At 47.2% G+C, this 15,081-nt stretch overlaps 1 protein-coding gene across 1 annotated transcript; it reads left to right on the plus strand.

Moving 5' to 3' along the window:
• The first annotated feature begins 11,287 nt into the window (after positions 1–11,287).
• On the plus strand, positions 11,288–14,974 carry IL24 (interleukin 24). The gene is made up of 5 exons (XM_015079932.3): positions 11,288–11,466; positions 12,092–12,154; positions 12,807–12,965; positions 13,653–13,727; positions 14,650–14,974. Exons 1-5 carry the CDS (start codon positions 11,296–11,298, stop codon positions 14,731–14,733), a joined length of 552 nt encoding a protein of 183 aa, XP_014935418.2. The 5' UTR covers positions 11,288–11,295; the 3' UTR covers positions 14,734–14,974.
• Positions 14,975–15,081: the final 107 nt, after the last annotated feature.

Consider the following 15,081-nt stretch of genomic DNA (forward strand, 5'->3'; position numbering starts at 1 on the left):
AGATGGTACACACGGGTGCATGGATGTGCTTAGGAGACATACTCCGTTGGGAATTCTCAAGACCTTCTGGAGAGTGGGACTGTGTAAGAACCTCCGATGTTTACGGGAGTATTTGGGACCACAGAACGTCGCGATATTTCATTTCTAATTTTTTAATTTTTTTTAATGTTTATTCATTTTTTAGAGACAAAAACAGAGCATGAGTGGGGGAGGGGTAGAGAGAGAGGGAGACACAGCATCCGAGGCAGGCTCCAGGCTCTGAGCTGTCGGCACAGAGCCCGACGCGGGGCTCGAACCCACGAACTGCGAGATCGTGACCTGAGCTGAAGTTGGACGCTCAACCAGCTGAGCCACCCAGGCGCCCCTAATTTCTAATTTGTAATCACAGTCACTGAACATGAACATTCAGGTTTTGCTATTCCCCAGGTTATTTTTATTACTATTTATTGTGGGAAAGAGGCATTCACTCAACCAGGATTAAGCCGTTAGATCCATTACATCTCTTTTCTTGTAGGGCTATCTCTCTGGCCTGGGAAAAGGAATGGTGACTTTTCAAGGCAGGAAATACTCCCCAGAGGGAAATACCCTCTCTTCATTTTCGTGAGTCATACATGAGGATATTTTTCGGAAGTTGATGGCAGAATGGACAATGAGCCCCACCCACTGTAGCTGGAAGCAGCTTCTACTCTTCATCAGTCCTTTGGCTTTTGATGATTCCTTGGATTTGACCGTTTATCCGGTAGGGAAAGGCTGGAGATAAGGAGCCACACACACAAACATTTTTTTTGGTTTAAGAACCCAAGTCATTTTGCTTTTCAAGCACCATATGCAAGCCCTTTCAGGGACACAGTCTCTAGTTTCTCATATTCCGGGGCAAGCTCAGACCTGCCAGACCTTAGCCTGCCTTTCTTTGCCAGGTTTAAAATCCAAGCGGTAAGTGAGTATGTGGGTAGAAGTGTATACGTGTGTGTGTCTGTCTGTCTGTGTGTCTGTCTGTTGTTGGCTCGTCCAAAACTTTTTACTGGCACCTACAAGTAGAAGGGTCCTCTCCACCGCCCCTGCCAGGAGCACAAGGCTCTGAAATGCAGGGAGGCTTTCACACTTCTATCCATCTTGCATTCTGGAGTGGTTGTCCCATCATGTGACTCCTGAATGACTGAGCAGTCGGTTCCTGGAGCCCAAAGTAGTCAGCGTCATGCCACAACCTGACCTCATCCTGCTGAATGCATCGCTTGCGTCGTGCTTTAGGAGAAAGCAGTGTTTTCCATCAAAGGATTTTTGAGAACCTCTGACTTATAATGAGTTGTCTAAATAGCTTATAGACTACCAGTTTTTCCTAGCTCAGGGTCTAAATTCATTTTCTGTGGGTTGGAAGGGTCTTTAAAACATTTCAGTTCTCTTACATTAACCAGGTGGGGCTAACCAGGTTAGGCTAAGTTATGCTGCAGTGATAAACAACGCCTTCATTTCTCTCAGTGTCTTATAACAACAGAAGTGATTTCTCACTTATTTTGCACATTCAATACATGTTAGCACGAAGCTCCGCCCATCATGAATACTCAGGGGGCCAGGCTCAAGAAAGAAAATGCTTCTACCCTGTAATGCTGCCGTCTCAACACAAGCAGGACATGAGAGAGTATGGAGCAGTATGCACACGCCCAAAATGACACGTTTCTTCCACTTCAAAACAGTCACATGGCCCATCTAACTTCAGTGGAGCAGGGAAGTGTGATTTTCCCCTGTTCTAGGAAGAGGGAAGCTGTAACTATGAGGAACGACTGGAATGTCTGCCATACTTTACTTTTTAAATTTTTTAATATGTATTTATTTTTGAAAGAGAGAGAGTGGGGGGGAGGGGAAGAGAGAGAGGGAGACACAGAATCTGAAGCAGGCATGGAACTTGAACCTATGAACCATGAGATCGTGATCTGAGCTGAAGTCAGATGCCTAACCGGCTGAGCCACCCAGGCGCCCCTTGTCTGCCATACATTAAGGTGGATATCCAATTTAGAGTGCATTCAGAGATTTAAAATCTTAATTCATGTGCTGAGTTAACCCAACCAAATGCCAATTTCAAATCATTCTGAACAGTTTCGTATTGAGTATCATAGTCACTCTTTATTTATTCAGTAACCTATTCTTCTTTGCTGAGCAGTATAAGGAAAAGAGAAGGATACAAGATCTATCGCTTTGCCCTCCCAAGACCTTAGTTCAGGAGAGAGAGAGAGAGAGAGAAACTTATTTCAAAATAAGTGTCCTTAACAGGATGTGTGTGTGTATTATATATGTGTATATATATGCATATACATGTGCAATCTGCTTTTGACAATCAACAATATATCATGGCCATCTTTCTATCATCTTTCTATGTCAAGGTGATAGGTGGTGGTTAGGGTTTGGCAGGTGGTAAGGACATCCCAGATTGTGAACAGAGGGGCGGAAGCCAGAGGTAGGGATGAGCAGCTCAGTTGGGCTGGGATCACAGGGTGCAGAGGTGTGGGAAAACGAATGGACCAGGTCTCAGAGATTGTACATTTCCAGGTCAGGGAATTTCAGTAATTTTCAGTGAGCAATGGTGAAACTAATGATTTATTTAAATTAAAAATAACTTTAAAGTTTCTTTAATATTATTTTTGAAAGAGACAGAGCACGAGCAGGGGAAGGGCAGAGAGAGGGAGACACAGAATTCGAAGCAGAGTCCAGGCTCTGAGCTGTCAGCACAGAGCCCGACGTGGGGCTCAAACCCACCAACCGTGAGATCAGGACCTGAGCTGAACGAAGTCAGATGCTCAACCGACTAAACCACCCAGGAACCCCCAAAATAACTCTTAAAGATCCTTGCACTTATATTCAGCTTGTATAAACTTGGAAAATACAGAAAAGCTATAGAGAAGAAAAGCACCCATTATCTCACCACTCAAAGATAATTCTGTTAACATCTTTGTATTTATAGCTCTTGGTCATTTTCAACATATATGCCCACTTTTTTTGGAAAAAAATGGGATCATACTGCATATATCATTCTGTTTTTAAACCTAAAATGTCATAAACATTTTTAAGATGGTAAATATAAATTATTAGTGGCTGAACAAGCATTCCATTACATGGACTTTTACCCATAAATAATCAGTTGGGAATCACACAAAAGTAAAAAATCAATTTAATTTAATTTATCCCCCCCCTTAAATGCATTCCATTTACCTGATTTTGAAATTAATAATTGATTATAGAACAATCACATTTACTGAACGCTCAGTAAGTGGAAGTGCTAGGCACCTGATGGGATACAGAAATGGAAAAGAAGAGTGATGGGTGAGAGTGGGGAAGGGAGAGCGTTCTTACCAGAAACCAAAGATGACTTGGGGTTTGAGGAGGAATACAATCAACTTGTGCATTTAGAAGGATCTCCTAGAGTAGCAAGCATTCTGTTTTAAAGAGGAATGAGACAGGAAAAGTCTGTAAGACTCCCTTTTTCCTCACTTTCTTTTTCCCTTCCCTTCCTCCCTCCTTCCTGCTTCCCTCCTTTCCTTCCTTTCTTAAAACAAAAAAACAAAAAACAAAAAAAACACCTCCATTTGGAAAAGCCACTGGGGATATGTGAAAGACAGAGTGACACAGGAGAAAGGATAATCCTACACCTGGATCTATTCAAGAGACCGTAACTATCATTTTTCCCAGCCTGTGTACTGTCATGTCTTTAAAGTATTCACATCTTTGGGACTCAAAGCTGATGTTTTGCAGGCTGTGGGAGGGTACAGGAGTCTGGCTTCTGGGAAGCAGGGGCAGTTCTCAGGATTGGATGTCTCCTGTGGTTCTGTTTCCTGTGGTTGGCCAAAAACCTTGGCTTAGAAAGTGAGGACCTCCCTCTTCCTCCCACTTGTCCATTCTTGCCTGAAGCTCTGAGAGATCAGCAGCACCCCAGGCCCCTTTTCATGCTCTTAAGTGGTATTGAGATTGCTGTTCCCCATTGATTTCCATGAATCATTAACCAAAAGAACTATCTGTGGTGGTACCTCTTCTAGCAGCTTCCAGATCCTTCTTTTCCTTGGTCCCCTACAGTAGTTGTATGGCCATGGGATTTGTGAAGGTCACAATGGTCTCAGGCAGGTACCCTCCCTTTGTTTTTGCTGATAAACTCCTGCTCAAGCTTCAAGCCTCAGATGAAACATCACCCCTACTGGAAAGACTCTCCACCCCTTCCAGCACTGTTCCAAGACTGTGAGAGATTCTGCCTCATGTCACATGATGTGTCCATGAGGTCCATCCTTCTGTTCAGGGCACCCAAGACACAGTGTGACAGTTATTCTGTTTGGTAGTGTATCTCCACTTTACTGATACATTAGAGCCCAGAGGACTTCATCTGAATCTATTTTTTAGCAGCTTTATTGAGATATAATTTATACACCCTAGAGTTCACCTATTGAAAGTGTACAATTTAGCAGCTTGTAGAGCGTAACTCCATAATCAAACTTTAGAATATTTTCTTTACCGCCCAAAAGAAACCTCGAACTCGTTAGCAGTCACATCCATTCCTCCTATCCACCCAGAAGCCAAATCCAAACCCTAGGCAACCACAACTCTCTTTACTGTCTCTATAGATTTGTCTCTTCTGGACATTTTTATAGAAATATTGTTATGGTAATTCTTTTTTTTTTTTTTTTTTTTTTTTTGTATAGCCTCTTCTGGAACTCAGTAGTGGCTAGGAAATGTTTCTTCGGTAAATGAATGCACGACTGCGTGATTGAGAAGTTGCACGGAAGGGTGGTACAGGGCAAGGAGTTGTAGACTAAAAGCCAGAAGACCTCTAATCCAGTCTGGTTCTGTTGTTTATTTACATGCCCTAGGGAAAATCATTTGACTCTTCTGACTCTTAGTTTTCTTTCTTTTCTTATGTCTATTTATTTATTTTGAGAGAGAGAGAGCACATGAGCGGGGAGGACCAGAGAGAGAGGGAGAGAGAGAATCCCAAGAAGGCTCTGTGCTGTCAGTGCAGAGCCCAATATGGGGCTCCATCTCATGAACCCGTGAGATCATGACCTGAGATGAAATCAAAAGTCAGATGTGTAACCGACTGAGCCACCCAGGCACCCTCTGACTCTCAGTTTTCTAATCCACAGAGAAATAATACCTGTCCTCCTTATCTCAAAAGGTTATGGTGAATGTCAGATGAGAACATTGAGAACATTCATTTGGCAGTATTTTGTAGATCTATGCATGCTGTATAGATGTAAACAGAATTTGTATGCTTTTACTTTAATCTCTTGAAATGTCTATAATAATAAGTCATTTACTCCGTCAACTAAAGAGGAGAAGGTAGAATGGCAGAGTGCCAGTCTAAGGGGATTAACCCGTGGACATCCTTGTTTCATCTCTGTGTCTGGAATGGTAGCAGCTGAGACAGAGAAAGAGCTGACAAAGTGCCCAGGTATCCCACATGTATTACTGCATAAGTTTCCCAGCCAAATAGGGAGATAAGAATCATCTTAAGAGCAAAGATTAAACTCAATTCACTGGAAGAAAAATGGTGATGTAACTTTCTTTTAGCTCCTGGTTATCAGGAAATCCTAGTCCGTGGGCTCATCACTTCTCTCCTGCAGGGCATTTCCACCGATCAGAAAGAGGGGGTATTCAGGTGTAAGAGTGAGTTCTTTATTGCTTCACCTGGGAGTGTTGATGGGACCCTTCTCCATCCCAGTTCAGTCCCTTTCTCTCCCTATAGATGTAGAGGAATTTATGGGAGATGTGCGGTAGGCGTAAATTTATTTCTCAAACATAAAATTGAAACTCTGCGGAGAGATATACATGACAGAGGTGATATGAGACAAACAGAATACACCCTCTAAATCTAATAAAGAATTTTTTGGGGCGGGGGAGTGGCCTTGTAAGTCAAAGTTTATTCTCAAAGGACCTTTCCTCCCACCCAATGTTTTTGTAAAAGAAATTCCCCAAGTTCCAGAGAGTATGGAGGTTAGAGAGATTAGAAGAACCTCCGGTCCTAGTCGGGTCCAGGATGGAGTTTGGGTAAAAATACATGGATCTAGATCAAAGGACCAGTCCCACTTTCTCCAACCTTTTGAAGTCTGACACTTGGAGCTTCCCCAGGGGTGGGCCAGTGGGCCAGCCCTTGCCCATCTGCTCCCTCCCAGGAGCCTTGGGGCTCTGCCATCCAGGTCGCCATCTTGCTTTCTCCACATCGCTGACCATGTTATCTCTCCACTCCCCCTGCTCCAGTAAGGGCTCCCTTCTTATCCTTCTTTGGTGTTATTTCAGCTGTTTCCCACACAGCCACTACTTTCCTCTGATCCAGATTTCTTAGCCTCAGCATTGTTGGCATTTGGGGCCACATAATTCTTTGTGGTGAGGGGCCGTAGGATGTTCAGCAGCATCCTTGGCCCATTCTACTCCATGTCTGTAGCACCTCCACATCCCATACTTCCTAGTTAGGACACCCTAAAAATGTCTCCAGACATTGTCAAATGTCCCCTAGGGACAAAATTGTACCATTGAGAATCACTGCTCTAATCCTTCTGCTTTCACTTGAAAACCCTTGTTTGTTATGCATTTACTACATGGAAGTATATATTTATTTTAATCTATTTTAATATATTTAAGAATCACCTTGGAGGGGTGCCTGGGTGGCTCAGTCAGTTGAGCATCCGACTTCAGCTCAGGTCATGATCTCACGGTCTGTGAGTTTGAGCCCCACGTTGGGCTCTGTCCTGACAGCTCGGAGCCTGGAGCCTGCTTCCAATTCTGTGTCTCCCTCTCTCTCTGCCCCTCCCCATCTCATGCTCTGTCTCTCTCTGTCAAAAATAAATAAACATTAAAAAAAAATTTAAAGAATCACCTCGGAGTTTCTTAAAATGCACATTTTGGTTCAGTAGTCTGGGGGAAGGGTTTGAGATTCTGCATTTCTTTCTTTCTTTTCTTCTTTTTTTTTTAGTGGGGAGAGAGAGAGAGAGAGCATGAGCAGGGGAAGGGCAGAGAGAGAGGGAGAGAGAGAATCCCAAGCAGGCTCCAACCTATCAGCGTGGAGCCTGACAGGGGGCTTGATCCCACGACTCAGATCATGACCTGAGCCAAAATTAAGAGTCAGATTCTTAACCCACTGAGCCACCCAGGCACCCAATATTTTGCATTTCTAATGAGCTTCCAGATACCGCTGTTGCTGTTGGTCCACAGACCACACTTAACAGGCTGTACGTCATTGTGTCTTTGTGGCCCTAGATAGGACTTGACTTTATAGATGAGGAAACTGAAACACAGACAGCTCGGAGGCGACTCAATCATGTTTTGAACCCAAGTGTGTTCGTGTGCAAAGCTTGTGCTTATAACCAGCAACCTGAGTTGACATTGGGCCGAGGTCCCTGAGTTCTCTCTTTGTCCTCTCTGCCCAGGTAATCGCGCTATGTTAAGCTCTGGCACGTGTTTGCCTGGAATGTCCATACTATACGATTCCTTCCTTAGACAGAATTAGCTACTCATGACCCCAGGTGGATATCCTGGAACCTAGCGCGGTATATTCCATGACCTCACGCCTCTGTTCTAGCCTGCCCTGCTAACAGCTCATCCCTCCTGCCCCCCTGCCTCTCAGCAGACAGTCGGCTAGCGCTGTCTAGTGAGCCCCGGGGCTCACTTTCTCCGCTTCCTGCTCAGCTGTCTGTCTCTCCAGTCCTCTCCTGTCTCCCCCCTTGTCTACCATTGCTGCACTTTAACTTTGTGTTCTTTGCTGTCTCTTGAATGCCCCTGGGCATCTTCTTACTGTAGTAGGGAGGAATTTTTAGTAATGCTCTGGATCCTGGAAGGGGAGGAAAGGGCGTGGCGTGGGCTCCTGCCCAGGACCAGAGGGCAAGATGTAGGTCCTCCAGGAGCGAAGGACTCAAGCTTGGTCCTCCTACAGGCAGCAGCAGCAGACCAGGGATTGCAGAAAGGATTTTGTCTGCTTAAGGAAATAAACACCGTTGCACGTGTGATGAAGGGAAGGGGTGCCGGTGCCGGAGAGATCGGGAAGGGTCTGCCAACTGGAGAGATAGGGAAGGGCCAAGTCCCCCAAGACCCCCTCTTCTTCCTTCTCCACTGAGCTGTGGAAAATTTTCCCGCCCCTCATGTCACATCCTATGCCCATGTCTCTTGCCTGAACCCGGGTTTAAAGCTGTTTGTGCAGCCGGGTGTTGTATGTAAGCGATGAATCACTAAATTCTGAACTCAAGTTACTCCTGAAACCAATTTTGCACTGTATGTGAACTAATTTAAATAAAAATTTGAAAAGAAAAAAAAAACAGATAAAGCGGTTTGTGTGGGAAGGCAATTTAGAGCAGGGCTCGGCAGCCTCTCTCTGCAAAGGGCGAGAGCGTAAATATGTTGGGCTTTGTGGGCCATAGGATCTCAGCCACAACTATTGGTCTCTGTCACTGAGCACGAAAGCAGCCACAGAAAATATGTAAGCAAATTGGGTGTGGCCGTGTCCCAACAAAACTTCGTTATTCATGGACACTGAAATTTGAATTTCACATTCTTTTCATTGCTCAGTGTTTTTTTCAATCATTAAAAAATGTAAAAACCATTCTTAGGTCACAGGTAAGCTGTTCTAGGCTCATTCTTTGTCTGCAGTTTGTCATTCCCTGATGCAGGGTCCAGTGTTGCCTACAACGTGTCCCAAGGACATGGTCAAATACCCATGGGAACTGCTGCATAAAACAAAGTTCAGCGCGGGTCCCTGCCTGCCCCCACCCCTCCCAGCCCTCACGGGAGCTCTCAGTGTCCACTACTCTCAGGAGCGAGCCACGTTTCTGAGAGGGGCTGGCAAGTGCCTGCCTTCTCTAACTTACTCACTATGAAGTCTCTTGTCCCTCAGGACCAGATTCGGTGCAACATGCTTTGGGAACACCGCTCCAGGCTACCCATCACTTAAACACGGACTAACTGATGTCTGAACGCCTTGCTAGCTGGACACAAGGTTGGGTTTCTTGACTGTGCTGGTGTTCCGGACATCCCACACTGTCACATGCCCTGGGTGATCCCCGGCCAAGCAGCACAGGCCGACGCTAACGCACCAGGACATCAGGGCCCCTCAGCTTTCCAGACCTGGCCGTGCACACACTTCTTTATTCTTCCTGCACCGGGGAAGGGACCATCAGTGGCCACATGTCAGGAAACACTCTGAGATTCCTGGCCCTGAGCTATCCTGAGTCTCTACGTTACTATCTCATCATTAATAGGGCATAATTCCCGAAAGAGTTTGGAGTAAGGAGACTGGGGTACTCTGCGTAGCAATAATGTATTTACATGTGTATGGAATTTACAAAGCATCCTGTCATTTTCCCCGTTTCCTCCTTGCACCTGCCCTCTAGGAGAGGTGGGACAGGTTTTTGTTTGTGTGTTTTAATTTTATAGATGCAGAAACTGAGGTTCAGGGTAGTTGGGAGACTTGCCCCTGGTCACAGAGCTGGTGGCACAGCCAGAACTCAGCCCGAGGTCTCATCTCACCTCAGGGGCTGTTTTTCCCCACCTCCCCATTGTCTTCAAATGAAAGGTGAGTAGGCGGTGAAGTAATTCTTTAGGAGAGCATGACCAATTTCCCTTTCTCCACCTCCCCTTTTTCCTCTGCCCCTCCCCCCAGCCCCCATATATATGATCTCCACCAAGCCTTGCTAGCCTGCACATCTTTACTTTTGAAACGGCTTTCGGGGCTGGGAGAAGAACCTTCCACCCACAGTTACACCCCGGTCGGTGAACGGTGAGGGTGCCTGTCCAGCTTGCCCCTCCATAACAGGAGCCAGCCACCCCCAAACAGCAAGCCCTCAAACGTCACTTCCAGGACCTGGGGTGAGTGATGGGGAGGGGTGGGGGTGGTTCCTGAGTACTTCGCTTCGAAGAAGCATTAGACCGCTGCCTCACTGGGAATGGGTCCTGGGGGATGGTGAGGAGCTGCGTTCTCCTGCTTTAACACCAAGAAGGATCTGGGCTGGATGGAAGGAAGGCCGGGAGGATTGTGAGGTCCAGAGATGAACTGTCAAGAGAGGCTGCAAAACCTGCGGTGTTTGAAGGAACAGACTTTGAGGGAGACACTGAGGCACCGACCTGCATGGCGGAGGATATCGGGCATTCGTCCTGGGCACGTGTTAGTCGTCATTCCAGACACAGGTCGGCTCTCATCTTCCTGCGCAGTCTAGGGCTAGAACTGAGTGGCCTCAGGTTTGAGACCAGTGCCCGGAGTAAGATAGGTTCTTAAATGTTTGTGGAAGGAAGTGAGAAAGAGAAAGAAAGAAAGAAAGCAAGCAAGAAAGAAAGAAAGCAAGAAAGAACGAAAAAAGGAAGGAAGAAGGAAGAAAAGAAAAGAAAGGAAAAGAAAAGAAAAAAAAAGAAAAGAAAGAAAAGCAAAGCAAAGCAGGAAGGAAGGGAGGGAGGGAGGGAGGGAGGGAAAGAGCGGGGAGGAAAGAAGGAAGGAAGAAAAGCAAAAGGCAAAGGAAGCAAGGAGAAGAAACTCCATGCGTTCGGTTATGATAAACAGATAATGGGTCACCATCGTCTAGCTTGGGGCCTCTACACAGTCATCCCAAATGGAGCTTCAGTGGGAAGTTTTAACGGTGATTCACCTGGAGATCTGATTCCTCCCTCTCATTCAGTTACCTGAAAAGTTAATTCTTAGAGTCAGGGCTGAGTCGCACATTCGAGGTGGCAGAGTGAACGTGTGCCCCTAACCTGCTGTCCGTGCCCCTTCCTACAGGCCAGCGTCAATCCCTGGACTCCCCCCATCATGGGGAGCAAGGATGACCTTCTCCTGGGGGAGGAGTAAAGACCCACCCAAGTGTGCCTCGTGACTTTGGGCAGAGCTCAGACAAACAAATGCCTAGTTAAGGTCCCTTTGCTTCAGAGTTCAGGCTCACACGTTCTTTGGCACATTAAATGCCACCACCACTTGTTCACATTCTGACGGGCTGGTTGTTGGCTGGAGAGAACTGTCATGGGGTGAGGAAGGAGGTGCTGGGTGTGTGTGTGACATGGGTGGGCATGGTGGGGGAGGGCAGAGAGAGAGTGAGACCAGAGGGTACAAGATGGAGGGACAGAAAGACCCTCGCCCCAACCCAGCGCACAGCAAGGCCACATGTTTAGAATATTCTAACACTAGGAACTTACCCTGGTCTCAGATTTCACATCTGTGTGTCCCCGAAGCTGGCCAAGGTAGAGCCAAGGGGCATTACTCTGGGAATGCCGCTGCTGGGCAGAAGTCCTTCCTCAGTGGGATGCCTCCCTTTCTTCCAGCAGGATCCACACCTGGTCCCTCCTTCACTGCAGATGGGCTTTCCAGGGCTGAGGACTTCCCTCCTCTGCCTGAGTCTGATCCTACATCTTTGGAGCCAGGGGCCAGGCATCCAGGGCCAAGAGTTCCAATTCGGACCCTGCCGGGTGGAGGGAGTCGTCCTCCAGGAACTGTGGGAGGCCTTCTGGGCCATGAAGGACATTGTGGTGAGTGAAGCGTTGCTCTGGACCCAGCCACAGGGGTTGCCGTGAGCGCCGGACGATATCTTATGACTATGGAGCCCTCTGTAACTCACTTATTATTTTCCTATATGATAACTCAAAGTCAGATGCATCGCAAGCCCACATTCACTCTTGCACATAAGGAAACAGAGGCTCAGAAAGATGTGGTCAATGTCTAGGAAAATGAACACAGCCCAAGGGGGATAGAGAAGGGAGCCGGATTCATCTGGGCGTCATCTACGGCCCAGGGGGACAGGGGACTTCACCAACCAGCAGTCGTGGGAAATCCTTTGAGACCCACTGAAGTTTTTATCTGCCAGGCTCCTGCTAGTCTGTTCCCACCTGCCAAGGGATCCAACAGGTTCCTGGGCTGTGAGAGCTCCTGGGATTCCATCCGCCCCTGGGGATTAAGCATAGTGATTTTTGTGGCTAGAAATGTGTACCCTCACCCCAGGGGCCAACTCAGCACAGCCCTTCTTCGGTCCTCCCGTGATCCTTCTGGCCTCTGAGATTTCAGACTGGATAGATTTGGGGGGTCAGCGTGCATTCGCAAGGTTGGTTTCTGTGCTGCCCCCGAAGCTGGACACATCTTTTCTTTCTATTCCCAAAGCAAGCTAAGGATAACATCACGAATGTCCGGCTACTACGGAAGGAGGTTCTGCAGAACGTCTCGGTAATCAGACGCTGGGGAAAGACGATGCCTCTGTCTCATGACTTGTCTTCTATAGGTAGTGGTGAGGGGTGGTCTAGGGGAGGCTGACAGAAACTTCTCTTCTGCCTGGGCATCCGCTTAGGTCTCTTTGGTTCCCATCCTTCTCCCCCACTTTCTTCCCCTCACCCGACTGGGCGGTCAGTGAGCACATGTACTGAGTCCTGATCCCTGAGAGGTGTTGAGCTCCACTCTGGAGCTCACGGGGGCTGGAGTGCAATTCCCGTGTTCCAGGGTGTCAGTTTTGTTTTCTCGCTTCTCTTTCCAGTCCTTTCCCTGGACTCTCAACACTGAACCACCACGTGTCTTTCAGGGTCCATCACTCCCCCCTACAGCATTAGAGAGGCCATGTGGTGTAGAGGAAAGAATATTAACCAGATGGGGAGTCAGCGGTCCTGGGACCTAGGTCTGGGTCTGTGGTTCCTGCTGTAAATCAAAGGCACCACTCTGCATGCCCCCGAAGACTCCTTCAGATCTAATGTTTACTAACATCTCCTAGAAGATCTCTTTCTCTCTGTGCTTACCTTGCCTCATGTGGCACATGGGTTGTGCATCCAGGGCCCGGGGTGGGGCGGGGTGTGTGCAGAGGGCTCTTAGTGACTGAGACCCTCCCCAGAACGCTGAGAGCTGTTACCTTATCCGTGCCCTGCTGAAGTTCTACTTGAATACCGTTTTCAAAAACTACCAGGATAAGGCAGCTGACTTCAGGGTCCGGAAGTCATTCTCCACTCTGGCCAACAACTTCGTAGTCATCGTGTCAAAACTACAGCCCAGTGTGAGTAGAACAAAGCTGGGACCCGGTGCCCAGAGGAAATGGTGTATTTTGAAAAGATGCCCTCCCTCCCCTCATCTTTTTTTTTTTTTAATTTTTAAATGTTTATTTATTTTTGAAAGAGAGAGAGAGAGAGCAGGGGAGAAGCAGACAGAGAAGACACAGAGTCCGAAGCAGGATCCAGGCTCTGAGCTGTCAGCACAGAGCCTGACTCGGGGCTCAAACTCACAGAGCCGTGAGATCACGGCCTGAGCCAAAGGCAGACAGTTATCTGATTGAGCCACCCAGGCGCCCCTCCCTTCCTGCACCTAGTCCTGTTTATTCCATAACAGGGATTGAGTGCTGTGGTGGAAAAGGGTGCAGGTTCTGGATACTACTAGTTCTGGGTTCCAGTTCAGATCTGCTTCTAACCAGCTGGATGACTCTTTGCAAAGAGGTCAACCTCTCTGAGTTTCACTTTTCTTACCTATAAAATGTAGATGATCACCCCTACATGGCAAGATGGCTGTGAAAAAGAGAGGAGTCAGCCCCCCCACCACGGGTGGGAGTTCGGCAGTGGCTACCTTGAGAATGTGGGACTCAGGGCCTGCCTTGGGAACCCCTCTGGCATCACTGGGAAGGAGTGGGAGGGGCTTGCCTCTGCTGCTATCCAACACTTGAACTTGACACAATTTGTTTTCTATTATCTAGCAGGAAAATGAGATGTTTTCTGTCAGTGACAGTGCACGCAGGCGGTTTCTGCTGTTCCAGAGAGCATTTAAACAGGTAATCGACGCCAGAATCTGAGAGCCTGACTATCCACGAGTAGACTAGACAGAACCGTCACACGAGGGTGCCTCAGAGGCCTAATGCGGAATTCACTGCAGGTGTCTCCACCCGCCGTGCCCGAAATCAACCTAATTTAGCACAAGCACAGGCGTATTTGCATTAGTTATCACGTACTTTGCCCAAGCTCCACAAGCTACCTGGTCCATGCTTGTGCCACTTGTCACGTTAACATGCTTTTCTGTCACCCTACAAGATGATTTCATTATCAAGGACTCTCCCTGTGCGTTTTATGAATACCTGAGCTAGGCAATTGGAGTCGGAAGGAGGCCTCCTACCCCCACAAACACAGACTTCCAATCTCCAGTATTTTCCATAATGCTCAAAAGGTCTAGTTTGTGAGGGAAAAAAAAAAAAGGCATGGGAAAATCTATTCCTGTCTCCCATATAAAGACTTACAAAGAAAATCCAAATTTCATCCCCAGACCCCTGCTCCCAAAATATGATTTTGATCACTTTTTTGAGGAACAGATATATCAGCCTAAAAATAAATGGTGAAGAGGAATAACATACAGAGGAAAGGGGCCACCAGGGCCTCAGTTTCTTCATCTGCAGTTAGACTCAGGAGGGTATCGAGATCCGCCCTGCACTGGGGTTCTAGAGTTCTTACTATCAGGAACTCCAGTGTTTCTCCCTCATTCCTTACCCATTGCTACGCACTGGTCCGTTGGTACTCACTGCCTCCCCCACCCCACCCCTGCCAAGGAACAAATGACGGGGCAGGAAGTGAGCTCAGCAGAGGCTATCCCAAAGGTGATACAGCCCATGACTTGGGGTCAGGCCAGCTCCAGGAGTGGTGTGTGGGAAAGAAATTTATTCTTGTGGCTAATATGGTAGATCTTCAAATGTCCTTTCTCTTTAGTTGGACATAGAAGCGGCCCAGACCAAAGCCTTTGGAGAAGTGGACATTCTCTTGACCTGGATGGAAAAATTCTACCAGCTCTGAATGCCGAGACCAGGAAGGCGCCTTGTTCTCCATGTCATTTCAAATGTTCCATGTCCCTTCATGTGATAATATTCTCTGGGCACATCATACCCTTGATGACGGGTTGCATTCTTGGCCGGGCTTATCTTCAAATACTTCATTCTTTAAGTGGCCCCAAAGATAGCCATGGAAGGTTCCCTTGGATGCTATGAGTAATCTACAAAGTAGACTCCTATATTTATTACAACTCTATTTAATTCCAGTCAGTGTTTTAACTGATGCCATATTTATTTGTCAGACTGTAAGTTCTGTGTAGGCAGCAGGGACTGTGTCCCATGCTTCTTTTTTATCCCCCACGATCCTTGACAC

Source organism: Acinonyx jubatus, chromosome E4 (assembly GCF_027475565.1).
Source record: "Acinonyx jubatus isolate Ajub_Pintada_27869175 chromosome E4, VMU_Ajub_asm_v1.0, whole genome shotgun sequence".
Lineage (NCBI taxonomy): Eukaryota > Metazoa > Chordata > Mammalia > Carnivora > Felidae > Acinonyx > Acinonyx jubatus.

What these genes read in the sequence shown, in the direction of transcription:
- IL24 (XM_015079932.3), top strand. Translation starts at nt 11,296, where the DNA reads ATGGGCTTTCCAGGGCTGAGGACTTCCCTCCTCTGCCTGAGTCTGATC. An exon ending in GGGCCATGAAGGACATTGTG is followed by an intron (nt 11,467 to 12,091) that starts GTGAGTGAAGCG and finishes CTATTCCCAAAG; the next exon opens with CAAGCTAAGGATAACATCAC. An exon ending in AGGTTCTGCAGAACGTCTCG is followed by an intron (nt 12,155 to 12,806) that starts GTAATCAGACGC and finishes GACCCTCCCCAG; the next exon opens with AACGCTGAGAGCTGTTACCT.